An 18,550-nucleotide genomic window follows, 5' to 3' on the forward strand; every position below is an offset into this window, starting at 1 on the left:
CCTGACAGAAACTGCTTTGTAAAAATAATTTTTAATCAACCTGTTTAGATACATTATGAATCAGCTGTGTGACAGATGAACTTGACCCAGAGGTATGGACATTTACACTTCACCATAAAAAGCATTAATGTACATTCATTCATCTTTCCCCAGTTAGTATCTGCTCTTAATAATAACTACAGCATATACATATATGCGATCAATGACAACATGATGCCATTCCAAACTAATCCCATCTACCTGCATATGGCCTGTATCAATCTATTCCCTGTCTGTCTAAGTATCTGTCCAAACACCTCTTAAATGATGCTATCATATCTGCTTCTACTATCTCCCTGAGTGTTTTCCAGACAATTACTGCTCTCTGCATAAAAATCTTTCCTTGCTCGTCTCCCTTAAACCTCTCACTTTAAAACCTATGTCCCCTAGTATCTAACATTTCCACTCAGAGGGAAAAAGACACTGACTGTCTGCAATATCCATAACTCTCACCATTTTACACACTTCTATCATGTCACACTCAGTCTCAGACGGTCTACTGAAAACTGATACAAAGTTTGCAATTTTGGTATGGTACTCCTATAGTTATGGTAGCAAATTAGCAACCCAATATTGAGTTTCAAACTCACTAAGGGAGCTTGTAAAACTGAGTTCAATTAAAAATGATCATGTGTGATTAATTCAAAATTGTGAATAGGTAAATAATGAAAGGCTATTCCCACTTTGTGAATTGTAAAAAGGTTGCACAGACCGGAGATTACGGTAAGAACAAAGAATGCTTAAAACATTTTTGTCTCTTAATGGGATACTGCCATGGACTCGAACACAGTTTCAAAGTAAGTAGACAAAAAGAAGCAATGTAAAGTCATACACTTAAAGGTCAAATTAATGAGATTCTGGTAGATAGCCCCAATTGAAACCTAGCATCAGGACTGAATAATAGACTGAGTGGTGTCCTTCTTTACTATTCAATAGAAGAAGTAATGATCTTAGATAAAAGTAACTCATTGTACCACTTGAAAAATTTCACATTTGATCTGTTTATGCAATTCATCATACCATTTCAGAAATTGAGATGTTTTAGAACTCATTTTTGAATTTACCTTCTTAACAACATTGAGCTTATCAGGTGCATGGTCAAACAATGTATCGAATGCATCCCGCTCTGAAATAACAAGTGAGAACGCACATCAATTTTTTTTAAAAGGATGTTTGTGGAAGCTGCAGACCTCACTTCCTCACTATTTACTGCCTCTCTGGGGTAATGATGCAGCATTGGGCTGCAATGTTAAAACCGTGATACTTAGGCAAAAATTAAAATGCTATGCTATCCCCACACACAAGTTACTTAATCTGAAAAAAAAGAGGCCTGCACAGTGCCTTTTAGGCTGTTGCTCAACTGCACACCCATGCAGTTTGGCAGAAACACCACTAGGCACTTTGGTATCTCATATTACTCATATGCGATCCTGAGTGTGAGAGTCAAAAGCAGAGTTTAAATCTTTCCTCACTGGTACTCCAAACACCTTTCACAAGGCTTGCTGCCAAGTGATCAGGTGCTGAAACGTATAACATTCCCTGGGTTAGAAAGGGGCAAAGAGTCAATTCTTCCAACCTCACTTAAGTTTGGATAAACATAATAACTTTGCCAAAACTGATAAATAAAACCTGGGACTACTTTACTTGTATGCACCTTGGAACCAGAGTTACCTCCACACAGAAAAGACTTACAAGGACGCTACCTGGACTGGAAGGTATGGGTTAGATAGGCAGTGTAAGAAACTGAGGGGTGACCTTGTAGACATCTACAAAATCAAGACAGGCATAGATCAGGTAAATAGCCAACAGCTTTTCACCATGGAAAGGGAGTCTACAACTGGAGGGCATAGGTTTAAGATGAGAGGGGAAAGGGGGCAGAAGGTGGTGAGTGTCTGGAACAGGCTGCCAGAGACAGCAGTGGAAGTGGGTAGAATTTCATCATTTAAGAAATAGTTAGACAGGTACATGGATGGGATTTGTACGGAGGGACACAGACCAAACACTGGCAAAAGGGACTAGTTTGATAGTGAAAACCGGGCGGCATGGACAAGTTGGGCCGAAGGACATGTTTCCATGCCACATACCTCTATGACTCTGTAAATGACAGGAAGTTGTAAAATACACAGAAGGTTGAAATGACTAGCCCATTACTGTATCACAGAGAAAGCTCCTGATCTAAACTGCCCCATCAGGAGAAGTTCCAGAGCAGCAGCTGGACAAAATATCTAAAGGAAACAAAAAAGTGGTGGGAATTGGTGCAAGACTATACCAGTGACAGTATAGCACTAGATGGTGTAATTGTCCTCTGATAGAGAAAACATGATCATCTCATGCAGTCCATCAAAATTTTATTCAGATCTCAGAAATTTCAGCCATGTGACATCACATCTGGATCGAAGGTCAATAACCTTAAGCTGCTTGTTTACAGCTTGATATCTCCCCTAAATGCAAAGCCAGGTAGCAACCATAAACAGCAAGGAGAAAAGCTTTGCAACTGCAATACTTCTATCACTACCCACAATCATACACTTTTCAGTAGGCATCGTGAGATGGCACTCAGGAATGAGCATTGCTGAGTACAACTACAACAATTACACGATTGATGATCACAAATGAGATTAAATAATTCAGCACAGAACAGGAGTAAAGCTGGGGACATTCTAACCACAACAATTGCTACATTTCCCCACTTTATCACCAGCACAGCTTCTTCTTACAGGCTTGGCAGCTAATCTTGAAATACTTTGGTGAAACCTGGCTTGCATTCAGTTCGTGCTATTTTGTTCAAAAAATATTCCATCCACAATTAAACTTGTTATTAGGCTTTGGTAGTATGTCTATGATATTAAAATATCTCTAGGCAAGCTTTTGGTATAGAAAGAAATGCATTCCTTATCTATCCCCTCAGAAAAAAGATATATTACCTATTAGCAAAATGAGGATTCCCCATGTAGTTCTTTGACTAAACATTAGTGAATGCCTTGTTTGAAATCCTGACATAAGGACTACTTTCGCAATCGGGGTACAATGTTGCCATGAACTAAAAGATTCAACAAAATAAAACAAAACTATTTGACCTTTTTCAATTTTTGGTGTAATAAAGAATGAATGCATTTCGTCCTTTACTTACCGAATCTCCCCATCATCATCCTGAAACACACAGTACAACAAACAGTCAAGAGTTAAAATCAAACAAACAGGTCTGGTCTCATTCATACCAGACTTTTGGCCAATTTTTAAAGGTTCTTGGATAAGACAGAGTTGAAATATCTTATTTGAGGAGGTTTGGCAAACACTAATATTTAGAAAATAAATAACAAAGAAATCATATGTCTAGTTGTAATATAATAAGGGCTATGTGGATTAGATCAATTAACCTAATCACCAGACTAGAGCTGTGCTTACAGCCATTCTTACGCTGAGAATTAATTACATATATTATTTGAAGCATATTTCTTAACAAATTTCTCTGCTTTTTCTTTCCTGTGTGCATCCACATCATGTCACAGGCAAAGAGGATAATAATCAGGGTACTGAAAAAGCTTTTCTGTGAAAGTGATATGGAGAAAGAGTAGATTCTTATTTTAGCACACCTAAATATGAAAAGGCAATGGTGCATATCAATATTCATACGCTGGCCACCTATCATTCCCATAATACAGCTGTCCCTATCACTTCCAGATCTCACAGTAGAATCTAGCCCAGAATGACGACACATTTTTCAGTTTCAATGGCTGAGTGCAATTACTTCAATTTCGCGCAGCCCACAGGACATGAGTGATCATATTTGAATATTAGATGGCAAGCATGTTGAAGGAAACCACACAAATTGTTAGTGAGAAAACTGAAAATACCGCCCGGGGAAGCGGATATAGAATTCTATTTAAAGGAAGATATGGAGAACTTTATTTTGCAATGCACAAAATGTACCTAACCTGGGAATACACTGTAATTTGTTACTGACCTGTGATTGTGTACAAACTTGTGTCCGTACAATTTGACAGTTCATACAAAGCAGCAAGTCCATTCACTAAGAAGGAATCGTGTATTTTTCTGGTATTGGGCAATTCTGGATTGTCTGCCAGGCCAGTTCTTGTAAAAAATGTAGTCACTTCAGCTCATGTGCCATTTTTATAGTTGATATCTCAGGGTGGTTGAGGGGCGAACATTGCCCTAAAGCAAGACATCTTTACAGCATCAGGACATGGAATTTGTTGGTTCTGAAATCTATCTTCACAATGAACTGATTTGAAGAGTAACAGTCAAGGAAGGTGCTCGTCAGCTTGTGCACGTCTGTCAAAATGTGGGGTGCAAGTGTGTGCCCATGTGTATGTTGGGGAATGCAGCAGCAGTGGCAAAATATTATGCTTCAAACAAAAGGGAGCCTTTTCAACTGAATGAAATGGTTCAAAAGCATTCTTAAAGCCTCTATGAAGCTCAGCTTTATTAATCTCATCATGTGAAAAGCAGATTGCCCAATTATGACCAAATCTTTGATGTCATCAAAGATAATGCCAATACCTTCTAATCAACAAGAGTGGTCACTGGGAGAGAATGGTAAAAACAGGGAACAGCTTATGGAGCTAACAAGCTGCGACCATCTCTATCAGCTAATAGTGAGAAAAGGCTAAAACAAGGCTCATAAATCAGAGGCAACACTTGACACCTCAATTCAACACAGCTGTTCACAACTAAGAACGCTCCTTGACATGAGGAATTGTTGATATACAGATGGGGATATTTATATGGTCCTAAAATAAGACACAGGAAAGGAACACAGTCAGGTCTCTTGTTTTACAGTTTATACAAGAATTCAACCCAAGGCTGCCTGAAGCAAAACAGGCGATGCTGTTCAATATGATTATTGATCAGGGTTCAGTGTTGGGGCTGCAGCTGTTCACGTTAATATATTAATGATCTGGATGAAGGAACTGGGGGCATTCTAGCAAGGTTTGCCAATGATACAAAGTTAGGTGGACAGGCAGGTAGTACTGAGGAAGTGGGGAGGCTGCAGATGGATCTAGACAGTTTGGGAGAGTGGTCCAGGAAATGGCTGATGGAATTCAATGTGAGCAAATGCGAGGTCTTGCACTTTGGAAAAAAGAATACAAGCATGGACTACTTTCTAAACTGAGAGAAAATTCGTAAGCCAAAGTACAAAGGGATCTGGAAGTGCTAGTCGAGGATTCTCTAAAGGTAAATATGCAGGTTGAGTCCGTGATCAAGAAAGCGAAGCAATGTTGTCATTTATCTCAAGAGGGTTGGAATATAAAAGCACCGTTGTGCTACTGAGACTTTATAAAGCTCTGGTTAGGCCCCATTTGGAGTACTATATCCAGTTTTGGTCCCCACACCTCAGGAAGGACATACTGGCACTGGAGCATGTCCAGCGGAGATTCACACGGATGATCCCTGGAATGGTAGGTCTAACATACGAGGAACGGCTGAGGATCCTGAGATTGTATTCATTGGAGTTTAGAAGGTTAAGGGGAGATCTAATAGAAACTTACAAGATAATACATGGCTTGGAAAGGGTGAACACTAGGAAATTGTTTCCGTTAGGCGAGAAGACTAGAACCCATGGACACAGCCTTAGAATTAGAGGAGGTAAATTCAGAACAGAAATGCGGAGATATTTCTTCAGCCAGAGAGTGGTGGGCCTGTGGAATTCATTGCCGCAGAGTGCAGTGGAGGCCGGGACGCTAAATGTCTTCAAGGCAGAGATTGATAAATTCTTGATGTCACAAGGAATTACGGGCTATGGGGAGAACGCTGGTAAATGGAGTTGATATGCCCATCAGCCATGATTGAATGACGGAGTGGACTCGATGGGCCGAATGGCCTTACTTCCACTCCTATGTCTTATGGTTTTAATCTGTTCATGGATATCAAGTCAATAGACTCACATGCTCTCTACTCAGAATATGGCTGTTGGAAATTTAACAAGGTACCAGAAGGAGACACTTAATAGGTGGGAATAATTACTCAAGAGGGTTAAGAGCCAGTTGTTGCAAACATTTTGAATTTGGGTATTCAACGCTGGTGCCGATTTTCCAGTCTTTCATGGTCTAGCTGATAGTTCAGTAGATATTTGAGCATTTCCTCAGTTTATCAATTTGCTGAACGCCATTAAAATCATAGAGGTCAATTAAGAATTTCACAGAAATTCAATCCTTTAAAACTTTGCAAAACAAGTTTTCATTCAAAGTAAAACAGTTCCACAGAAAACACACAACTCCTAGCTATTTTGTACCCAATTTTAGAAATTAATGATTCCTTTTGACTTCTGCTTCCAAAGTTAATTCTTAATAAATCTGTTCAGCAATTTTAGCATGAGATGTAGAATTTATGTCATCTGTTCCTCAAAGGGGATCAGAATAACTGTTACAATGAACATATTAACAAGTCATTCACTAAGAATTGGCTATGTCCAGACTTTAACTTAAGATAAAACAACATGTTGGCCCACAAGAAATATGGTCTTTTCTATGGAAGTGACCATGTGCCCTTATTCCCTTGAAAATTCCCAAACTCCCTTAAAATTTAATTTCACCAGTTTTGAGATGATAATTCATCTCCTGAACAACTATTCTACTGAACTACTTTTATATTTGAGACACATGGTAAACTTCAACTTACTCTGTTGTGCTGGTAAATTCCTCTGTAACGTGCGATGTTTGAAGTATGCCCTCCCGCTTCTGTAAAAAAAAAACAAATACATTGAACCAGAAGCAGAATCAATTTGACTTTTACAAATCACATTACGTTTTTACACTATAAATAATTTGACAATAAGTATGAATTAATTACAAGAGGGCTAGAATACAAGAGTACAGATGTACAGTTAAGACTATAGAAGGCTCCGGTCAGACCACATTTGGAATATCATAAGTAGTTTTGAGCCCTAAGGACTCTAAGGACGGATGAGCTGGCCTTGGAACAGTTGCAGTTGAAGACTCTGGTTCTGTACTTGGAATTTAGAAGGATGAGAGGGGATTTGATTGAATTTTGCAGAATACTGAGAGGCCTGGATACAGTGGACATGGAGACGTAGTTTCAACAAGGAGGAAAGATTAGGACCTGAAGGCACAGCCTCAGGTAGAAGGGATGACGTTTTGGAATGGAGATGAGAAGGAATTCCTTCAGCCATAGGGTGGTGAAGCTGTGGAACTCAGCCTCTAAGCCAGCTGCAGCAATAAGACATTTAGTGAATTTAATATATAGATAGATAGGTACTCGATTAGTATGGGGATCAAGGGTTACAGGGAGAAGCCAGGAAGAATGGGGTCGAGAAACATATCAGCCCCAAATGAATAGTTTTTAGGTCAGCAAACAGTATTAATAACGTGGGTATAATCAGGAAGATAGAGGTACCTGTAAAAAGGGTAATGCAGCTGACTAGAAGATCACAATTGGAAATAAATACAAGGAGTCACCATCACCTCCTACCCAAAAAAAAGTATTGCTCAAGGATATATAAATCTCAATGAGTAATGGAAAGGCTAGAGTCAGAAACTAGGAAAATACGGAGGGAAGAAAAGACATTATTTAAAAGGAATTAAGTAGCATTTAATTATAATTGCAAAGAGGATTCCAATCGATGACAAACAATACCTGCAAAAGCAAAATGGCCATGAAGCAATAGAGATTGATGAATGGGCAGACAATCCTATTTGCAAGCTTCCCCTTGGCAGGGCACAAAGCAAGGACTGAAGACATTTCCAACACGGTCAATCGATTAGACTGCATTCTTCAAATTATTGTGGATAAATAAGGTTGCTCTTTGTCTCAGAGTCTGTTCGCAAAAGATACAGTTTTACGGTGAGACAACCTGCATACGATTCCCTAGGGTTTTCTAGGAATTCAGATTGTGACTGTTTCAGAAAGAATACACTACAGATGCTAGATATCGGAAATAAAAGCTGAAAATGCTGGAAACTGAGTAGGCTTTGCAGCAGCTGTGGTGCAAGATATAAAGTTAACGCTTCAGGTTGATGAGATCTCATCATAACTGCAAATGATTAGAAATGTAATTAATTTGAAGCAAACCAAAGGGGATGTAGGGTGTGAAAAACAAAAAGGAAGGTCTGTGATAAGATGAAAGACAAGAGAATTAAATGATAAGAGATTGGCTGTCGTGTGACAAATACAAAAAAAATGGGCTGAGAAATGTCGGGTGGAGTTTAATTTAGATAAATGCGAGGTGCTGCATTTTGGGAAAGCAAATCTTAGCAAGACTAATACACTTAATGGTAAGGTCCTAGGGAGTGCTGTTGAACAAGGGGGACCTTGAAGTGCAGGTTCATAGCTCCTTCAAAGTGGATAAGATAGTGAAAGTAGATAGAATAGTGAAGGCGGCATTTGGTATGCTTTCCTTTATGTTCAGAGTAGAGTATATGAGTTGGGAGGTCATGTTGCAGCTGTACAGGACATTGGTTAGGCCATTTTTTGGAATATTGCATGCAATTCTGGTCTCCTTCCTATCAGAAGGATGTTGTGAAACTTGAAAGGGTTCAGAAAAGATTTACAAGGATGTTTCCAGGGTTGGAGGATTTGAGCTACAGGGAGAAGGTGAGTAGGCTATGGCTGTTTTCCCTGGAGCGTTGGAGGCTAAGGGGTGACCTTATAGAGGTTTACAAAATTATGAGGGGCATGGACAGGATAAATAGGCAAAGTCTTTTCCCTGGGGTTGGGGAATCCAGAACTAGAGGGCATAGGTTTCGGGTGAGAGGGGAAGGACATAAAAGAGACCTAAGGGGCAACTTTTTCATGCAAAGGGTGGTAAGTGTATGGAATGAGCTGCCAGAAGAAGTGGTGGAGGCTGGTACAATTGCGACATTTAAAAGGCATTTGGATGGGTATACGAATAGGAAGGGTTTGGAGGGATATGGTGCTGGCAGGCGGAACTAGATTGGGTTGGGATGTCTGGTCGGCATGACGAGTTGGACCAAAGGGTCTGTTTCCATGTTGTACATCTCTATGACTCTATGTGGCTGGGGAAATGTGAATGACAGTTTGATGAATAATATCCGCTAAAAGCAATAGTAAAGGGAAAAATGATATTAAAACTGAAATCTCCAAAGAGAATGGAAACAAAATAGGATTGGAGATTACAGTCTGACACTGTTGAACAAAATATTGAGCCCAGTAGGCAATAAATGACTTAATCAAAGAATGTTTGTCTGTTGTTCAACTGACACAGAACATAGAAGAAAGCCAATGACAGGGAGGTTAGCACATGATCATGCTTGTAAACTGATCATAGGTGATCACAACACAGCCACCCGGTCTGCATATGGACTCCCCACTGTACAGCCGACTTAATTCTTAGTGCACATCATGTACTAATTCCACCCCTGGATGACTGTCTGGGTGGAGTCTGTACATTCTCCCTGTGTCTGCATGGATTTCTTCCGGTTGCTCCATTTCCTCTCACAGTTCAAAGATGTGCAGATTGGGTGGATTGGCCAGGCTAAGTTGCTGATAGTGTGTAGGGATGTGATAGTTAGGTGGATTAGCCATGGGGATTATAGGTTACAGGGTTAGGCTAGGGGCGAGGTCTGGGTGGGATGTTCTTTGAGGGGTTGGTGTGGACTCAATGGGCTGAATGGCCTACTTGCACAATGTGCAGACTCTGTGATTCTAAATTGAATGCAAATTACTGTTTCATCCAGCAATGTTCAATGAACCTTCAATTATGAGAATGAGAAAGCTAAATTGACAGGCGTTGCAAGAAGGTTTGGATAATCAAGTGGACCAGGGTACCAGAAGGAACAATCCTCTTGAATGCTAAAAGGGGTGGGGAGGATGCATCTGGTAGTGACATCAAGTTAGAGGTGGCAGAAATGGCAGAGGGATGATTCACTGAATATAAAAACTAGTGGGATGGAGGTGAGAACAAGAGGAGCTTTATCACTGTTTTGGGAGACTGGGGTAGGGCTGAAAAATCGGTCAGTAAATTGAAGGGTCTGTCAGCCTTAGTAGATAGAGACCTTTAGTTTAGGGAAAGAGAAAACAATCAATCAGATATGCTGGTATGGATGTTTGTAACATCAGGGTAGATGCAACAGTGGTAGAGAAACTGGAACAATGGAATGGAGTCTTTACAGGACTTGAGGGGTTGAGAAAACATTCAAGGTTTTCAGTGGGATTCTAACAAATATTCATAGTCTAGTCCAGGAACGGAGACAGAGTAGCGATGGGAGGAAGACGATATGGACCACGCATAAGTGAGAGAAACATGAAAACAGGAAATAAAGTTGACAAAATTTTCCAGTTTAAAGCAAAATCAGGAAATTGCAAATATACTAGAAAAAAAGGGGAGAGGGAGAGGGAGAGGTTCCATGAAGCGAAGGAATGTTCCACATACCCCTCAAAACAGATCTTCATACAATTATTGAAACCACATTCCCTTGGTTACACCATGTTGCAATTTTATAAAAGCTTCTGTATGTTATCATCTCAGGTTTGCAAACATACTACTGTAAAACTTTTATCTCCACAATTTTAACTGAGGAAATTTTGGAAATTCTCCTGGTTTGAAAGCTAACATCTTCCTCCATTTTCTATCACACTGTTCAAAATTATTACAAATTGCAAAGTTAAACCAAACAATCATGCAAATAGTTTCACAGTACTTTAATACCAAATGATTTTAAGAGATTGATGGTTCACTTACCCGTACAACCACCACCTGCACGGAGACATGCTCTGGCAATCTGATAGGCGCTCGGAAATGCATGGCTAAAGCCACGAGAAGGTGAAGAATAGCCACCATGTTTTTTGTGTGGATCGCTAAAAAGGAGATACATTTATCACAACACCACCCAGCAAGCAGCTTTCAAGGATTCTATCACACAACTAAGTAGTCACTTAGCTTTCCTTACATTGTTCTGTTCTATTATTTTTGTATTGTGCACTCAGGCCATTCAGTCCAACTGGTTGTGCTGGACTTGATGTTCCAAGTGCACTTCTTTTCACTCGACCAGCCTTTTCATTAATTTCTTTCTCCCTCACTTGCTTATCCAGCTTCCCAATAAAAACACTGCTTTTGCCTCAACAATTCCTTGCACATGTCACATTTTTACAAATTTCCAGGTAAAAGAGACTGTGCTTGAATTAACCATTGGATTTATTAATAGCTATCTTTATCACCTTAATTCTGGGCATCCTTGAATGTGGGATCATCTTCATTAAGTTAGTGAAAATAATTTTATGGGTGAGATATAAAACCTTTTGTCAGGTCACCCCCTAAGTCACGTTTGTTCACAGAAAGACAATGTCCTGGCCTGTACACTTCTTTGAGATCATTCTGGCAAACTGTTTTGCATAATCTCTAATAGCTCTATATCCCTTTTAATAATATAGAGACCAAAACCATTTGCATTAATCAGAGTATAGATTAACCAAGATTCAATAAATGTTTATCATATCTTCTCAGCTTTTCAGTTCTAACCTTTATCAATGAACCCTGGTATTTGGACTGCTTTTTTAAAAAGACCTTATTAGCCTATGTTTCTTCTTGTGATTTGTGTATCTTTACCCCTTTTAACACCCCAACTCATTCAGGCACTACTACCTTAGCACTATGTGATCTAATTCTTCCTATAAAATGCATCATCTTACACTTGTCTACCACATTAAAATTAATTTACCAGTTATTTTCAGCTTGCAAAAATCCACTGCATCATTCATTTTATTTTGACCTTAGTCTTGAGTCCATTATATAGTACCTTCTCAAAAACCTTTTAAAAATGCAAATATATTAATCTTCTGCATTATCCTCATCTATGCCGTGCCACCATGTCAAACAATTTCATAAGGTTTAATAAGCATGACCTTTCCTTTGTGATATAGCTGGTGAATACTCTATCATCATCAAGACAGAAATGATAAAACTTCTCTAAAATTGACAGGAGTAGCTTCAAACAGAAACACACTCCAATCAGTCATTGTGACTGTAGCATTAGCAGCTGCCATGAGAAAATCCACAGCCTAGAACAATCTAATTACCATTCTGTCTGAACCAAAGGGCATAAAAAATTATCTTCTCACGCATACAAACTCACTAAGATGAATGTGGAAATATTTCAACATTTCCCCATATCATCATAAAAAGCATTAAATTAACAACATCTGAAAGAAAATAATCTTTAGCTCCAGAAACAGTATGAAAAATATTTCTGTAGAGAATGAATTTCTGTACATCAATGATGTTTCAAGAATCTTTTTTTTCATATGGTTAAATAAAAATATAGGGTATAAAAATTTGAAAGTGAGGTGATAACTGCCATTGTCCCAGGAGACCATGGGCTGCTTTTATGTTAGAAATGTGTAATGTTAAAAGATTAAGCTGTACTCTGTCTCTCTCTGGACATTAAAGTAATGTTAAAGAATTAAACTGTACTGTCTTTCTCCAAGAGGCTGAACATTCTGGAAGTGGGTGGGTGCGGCATTCTGTCTTAGACAGCATGCAGGAATTTAGTTGACTATCCATTGTAATCCACACTTCATTTGGACAGCCATTTACTACTATTCCACTGCTATTATCAAATTAACCTCTCATTCAGTCCCTTCCATTCAGATATGCTTTCAAAGCCATCCCTCAGCCAATCAAATTCATTTGTGTAATCATCTCCCGAAACTGAAGTATATCATTCTAAATTATTTTGACAAATCATGGAGTCAGGAAATCATTTGCATAATGATTTCCCAGGATTAGGACATTTGCATTTACATTATTTCAGAGAATGACCTCATCGTACTATTGTACCTGGGGTAACATGTTGGTGGGATGGTTGGAGAACGGTTGGAGTACCTGTGAGCATTTCCAACTGACCTGTATAGAGGGGATGTGTTTGTGGATGTAGGTTTGCCCGCTGAGCTGGAAGGTTCATTACCAGATGTTTTGTCACCCTACTGGGTAACATCTTCAGCGGGCCTCCAGATGAAGCACTGGTGATGATTCCTGCTTTCTATATGTGTTTGGGTTTCTTTGGGTTGGTGATGTCATTTCCTGTGGCGATGTAGTTTCTTGTTCTTTTTCTCAAGGGATGGTAGATGGGTCTAACACAACGTGCTTGTTGAGTGTGTTCCGGTTGGAATGCTATGCTTCTAGGAATTCTCATGCATGCCTTTGTTTGGCTTGTCCTAGGATGGATGTGTTGTCCCAGTCGAAGTGCTGTCCTTCCTTATCTGTATGTAAGGATACTAGTGAGAGAGGGTCATGTCGTGTTGTGGCTAGTTGATGTTCATGTATCCTGGTGGCTAGTTTTCTGCTGGTTTGTCCAATGTAGTCTTTGTTATAATTCTTGCACGGTATTTTGTAAACTACATTAGTTTTGCTTGTTGTCTGTATAGGGTCTTTCAAGTTCATTAGCTGCTGTTTTAGTGTGTTGGTGGGTTTGTGGGCTACCATGATGCCAAGGAGTCTGCATAGTCTGGCAGTCATTTCCGAGATGACTTTGATGTAGGGGAGTGTGGCTGGGGTTTCTGACTGTGTTTTGTCTGCTTGTATGGGGTCGTTGCTGAGAAATCGGCGGATTGTGTGCATTGGGTACCCATTCTTTTTGAATACACAGTAGTTCTATGTTGCAGTGTGTGTTGGCTCATTGAAATAATGCTCTGATGCAGCTGCATTTGTGGATATTGGGATGATTAAGATGTTACCTAGTAAGGTGACAAAACATCTGGAAATGAACGTTCCAGCTCAGCGAGCAAACCTACATCCAGAAGCTCAACCTGAGCTAAAGGGGATGTGTTTCTTTTATTCAGGGCCTCTTTTGACTCAACTTTATAAAGCTCTGGTTAGGCCCCATTTGGAATACTGTGTCCAGTTGTGGTCCCCACACCTCAGGAAGGACATCCTGGCACTGGAGCTTGTCCACTGGAGATTTATTAGAAACATACAAGATAATACATGGCTTGGAAAGGGTGGACGCGAGGAAATTGTTTCCGTTAGGCGAGGAGACTAGGACCCGTGCACACAGCTTTAGAATTAGAGGGGGTCAATTCAGAACAGAAATGCGGAGACATTTCTTCAGCCAGAGTGTGGTGGGCCTGTGGAATTCATTGCCGCAGAGTGCAGTGGAGGCCGGGACGCTAAATGTCTTCAAGGCAGAGATTGATAAATTTTTGATGTCACAAGGAATTATGGGCTACGGGGAGAATGCTGGTAAGTGGAGTTGAAATGCCCATCAGCCATGATTGAATGGTGGAGTGGGCTCGATGGGCCGAATGGCCTTACTTCCACTCCTATGTTTTATGGTCTTATGGACTTCACATGCCTGCGAAACAGGTCAAAGGGGGGTCACCTAGCTTGTACAGGCTTTAATAAACTTCAACTATTTGCAGTAGTTGGTGTGCGTGAATTGCATCTCATGTGTGAAACCTCGGGAAAGGAAACTAACACAGGACGACGAATGGGAAGTTTAATGTGAGGGTCATCACAGCTTAGGCAAAGGGTGAAGTCAAGTCTTCACAACCATTAAAGCTTAGAGCTGTGACTAGAGGATATTTACTTCATTGTCTACTTCACCAGCTGATTTTCAGAATATGTTTTGGGTGATCTCTCTTTGAATGATATCCAAAGGAACAAATTTAACATCTCGATTAGCTCTTTGAACATACTACTCCTTCATGCAAATGAATATGGCAAACATCTTTATGACAATGTCCATTGTCCAAGAGTGAAGAAATCTCAACCATTGTTCTTGATGCAACTGCCTGAAGATTATAGTCTCTGAGGTGAACTTGCATTCAGCAGGGAAAATAGCACAAAACTACTACCTTTTCACACACAACTAGAGTTCAGACAACAAAAGCTCAAAAACATTTTCATCAAGGCAGGAGGAAGTTTGGTTATGCAGGATTACAAACAGAAAGCACAAATGCAAATATTCAGTATCTTATTTTCAAAATTTTTTTAAACAGTACAGCACAGAACAGGCCCTTCAGCCCACGATGTTGTGCTGACCATTGATCCTCACGTAAGATAAACCTAATGTACGAACCCTCAAACTTCTGTGACCATATGCATGTCCAGCAGTCTCTTAAACGTCCCCACTGACCTCGCTCCTACAACTGTTGCTGGCAACGCATTCCATGCTCTCACAACTCTCTGCGTAAAGAACCCGCCTCTGCCATCCCCTCTATACTTTTCCACCAAACAGCTTAAAACTTTGACCCCTTGTATTAACAATTTCTGCCCTGCAACAAGATCTCACGGCTCTTAAACTCAACGCTTTCTTAACAACCATGTCCACTTGGGTGGCAATTTTAAGGGATCCATGTACCTGCACACCAAGATCCCTCTGTTCCTCCATACTGCCAAGAATCCTGTCTTTAATCCTGTACTCAACTTTCAAGTTCGATGTTCCAAAATGCATCACTTTGCATTTATCCAGGTTGAACTCCATCTGCCACCTCTCAGCCCATCTCTGCATCCTGTCAATGTCATGCTGCAGTCTACAACAGTCCTCTATACTGTCAACGACACCTCCAACCTTTGTCTCGTCTGCAAACGTGCTGACCCATCCTTCAATCCCCTCATCCAAGTCATTAATAAAAATTACAAACAGTAGAGGCCCAAGGACAGAGCCCTGTGGAACACCACTCACAACTGACTTCCAGGCAGAATACTTTCCTTCCACTACCACTCGTCTTCCGTCGACCAGCCATTTCTGTATCCAGAAAGCTAAATTTCCCTGTATCCCATTCCTCCTGACCTTCTGAATGAGCCTATCATGGGGAACCTTATCAAATGCCTTGCTGAAGTCCATATACAGCACATCTACCACTCCACCCTCATCAATTTGTCTAGTAACATCCTCAAAGAACTCAATAAGATTTATGAGGCATGACCCCTGCCCCTCACAAAGCCATGATGACTGCATTTAATCAAGCCATGCTCTTTCAGATGGTCATAAATCCTATCCCTTAGAATCCTTTCTAACACCTTGCAGACGACAGACGTGAGACTGACATGAAGTTTAAGCTATGGGCAGTAAACTGCCTGTAACAGATAAACAAAGGGGTAATTATAATGGGGACACTGCTGATCCACAGAAAGTGGCCAGAAGTGTTTTCAATTCTTATGACTGTGAGGTTATTGGCAAGGTATACTAAGCAGAGTCATAGAGATGTACATAGTGGATACAGACTCTTTCGTCCAACTAGTTCATGCCGACCAGATATCCTAAACTCATCTAGTCCCATTTGCCAGTATTTGGCCCATATCCCTCTGAACACTTCCTATTCACATACCTTTTAAATGCTGTAATTGTTCCAGCCTCCACCACTTCCTCTGGAAGCTCATTCCACATATGCACCACACTCTCGGTGGAAAAGTTGCCCCTTCGCTCCCTTTTAAATCTTTGTCCTCATCTTGAACCTATGCCCTCTAGTTTTAGACTCCCCTACCCTGAGGATTTTACCTCCCTCATGATTTTATAAACCTCTACAAGTTCACTCATCAACCTCCAATGTTCCAGGGAAAACAGCCCCAGCCTATTCAGCCTCTCCCTATAGCCCAAACTCTCCAACCTTGGCAACATCTAAATAAAGCAAAGACAGAGAGGCTGAGCAAATACAGAGAATTTTCTCCATGTCCAGCAACTGTTGTACTAATACTGAGATAAAGAACAAAATTAGCAAAAGTAAGATCATATATTTCAGCTGAAGAATGCATCACACTGATTCAAGCAACAGCAATAACAAACATGAGAAAAAATAAGCATAAACTATATCAATATATCTTCTATTAATTGTACCATTTTAGTACATTTTGCAAGATTTTCTAGGAAATTCCAACAAAAAAACGAAAAACATCAAACTCCAGCAAAACTGACTAGAAGGATTTGGCTCCTTAATTCATTGCTGCCCTGTTTTTCAACTGTCCCTTACGCTCAGTCAATATACCAAAAAGTCAAATCAGCAGATTCTCCACGAATTGCTAGAGTCTGAACAATTTTCCTTTCCTTCACTCAAACTCAATTTTAGGTACAATTCTGAGACAGACAAAATATCCATTGTTTAATCTTGTCAGAAAATTTCCAAGTTTAACGTTAAACTTTCATCTATAATATTAAAACACCTTTCTCGTGATATGGAAATAAAATTTAAATGCTTGCAACTGAAAAAGTTTCATTGGTTTGATACCAGCTCAGTTAACTAAGAGGACAAAGTTTTATATCAATAGCAAAAACTCATTCAGCAATCTTATACTCACAATCAACACTCCATTTTATAGCCCAGCCTTGAGGTCGAAGCAGGTCATTTACAGATTCCAAGACAGTCTGAAGTTTCTGCTTCTGCCCTATTTCTGACTGTGTCACTTCTGCAACATTAAGTTTACGATTTCCAAGTTTCTCTGCATGAACAAAACCAAAAAGTGACAAAGATCCTTAGAAAATTCCTGGAAATAGAAAAAAATTTAGCAAAGCAAAAACCGACTTAAAGTTTTGAAACTAATATGGTACTATTGTTTAACCAACCAAAACCAGGTTTGTATGTTTCTTAAACAGTCACCTACTTAATGTTAGAATGATGCAAAGAAGAAAGACAGTAAGAGTTCACTAAGATCCTACATAGAAATTTCAGGCTTTTTACTGAAAGGTTCTTTAAATTACTCTGTTTAGCAACTTTGAGCAAAGGTAGTAATGATAATCTGAGGTCACAATTACTATTAAACTCAGACTGGATATTTGTTGTCCAAATGTGAGCTATCAAGGCTGCATTTAATAGATAATATCAGTTAAATTAAGGCGATTAACAGAGGCCTTCTCCTTGAACCACTACAGTCCTTGTGAAAATGGTGCTTTGAAGACAATGCCAGAAAATTCCTGCACACTGACCAAACAATGATAAAAGAATGGAGGTGAAAGAAGCAGGTGCTGGGTCTCATGGGAAAAAGGAACTCAGACAGGAGATAAGAGGAGATGGCAAAGAAACTAGACAATAAAGGTTGTTCAGCTCAAGAGGAGGGTTTAATCCTAGGTGAGGTTCGATTAAATTAGAAAGGCAAAAGGAGGAAAGTAGCAAAGGCAGCTAAGAGGGGTTCTCAATTTTGGGAGGAAAGATATCCATATCCTCCCTCATTCGTTGGGGAAAAAAAAGTAGACAGCTTTTCAAGACCAGGATAGAAGCTGGGGGTTATTTTAACTCTCCACAATGATCCTGGAGTAGCAGCTGATTTTGGCAGAGAGCTAGGCTCAATAGTACTTGATGTAATTCAATTAACTTAATTACAAATCCCTAAAACCAACTGTACCCTGGATAAATTTTCTCTTAAACTTGCACAAATGATCAGTCAGATCAACAAAATAGCCAATTATTGTTTTGCTGTGGCTAGGGACAAAGACAGAGATTAATGAGTTGTTTAATATTATGAAAACTTCAGAAATACTACAGAACATAGAAGGGCAAAAGGTTGACAGTTGGGGGTTTGAAATGACAGGACAAGAATTTTTCTAGTAAATTAGAAGGAAATAAGGTTAAAAACAAGTAGGTGAAT

General features: G+C 39.7%; 1 protein-coding gene across 2 annotated transcripts in view; it reads right to left on the reverse strand.

The window, feature by feature from the left end:
* The window catches only part of parvb (parvin, beta), a 79,703-nt gene that overhangs the window by 18,378 nt on the left and 42,775 nt on the right, over positions 1–18,550 (reverse strand). For both annotated transcript variants that reach the window (XM_060839911.1, XM_060839912.1), the window contains exons 5-9: positions 17,267–17,407; positions 10,718–10,833; positions 6,679–6,737; positions 3,170–3,189; positions 1,104–1,165 (exon numbers count right to left, since the gene is read on the reverse strand). In XM_060839911.1, coding sequence (XP_060695894.1) covers positions 1,104–1,165; positions 3,170–3,189; positions 6,679–6,737; positions 10,718–10,833; positions 17,267–17,407 — 398 coding nt within the window. The remainder of the gene's footprint in view (positions 1–1,103; positions 1,166–3,169; positions 3,190–6,678; positions 6,738–10,717; positions 10,834–17,266; positions 17,408–18,550) is intronic.

This window comes from Hemiscyllium ocellatum, chromosome 19 (assembly GCF_020745735.1).
Source record: "Hemiscyllium ocellatum isolate sHemOce1 chromosome 19, sHemOce1.pat.X.cur, whole genome shotgun sequence".
Classification (NCBI taxonomy): domain Eukaryota; kingdom Metazoa; phylum Chordata; class Chondrichthyes; order Orectolobiformes; family Hemiscylliidae; genus Hemiscyllium; species Hemiscyllium ocellatum.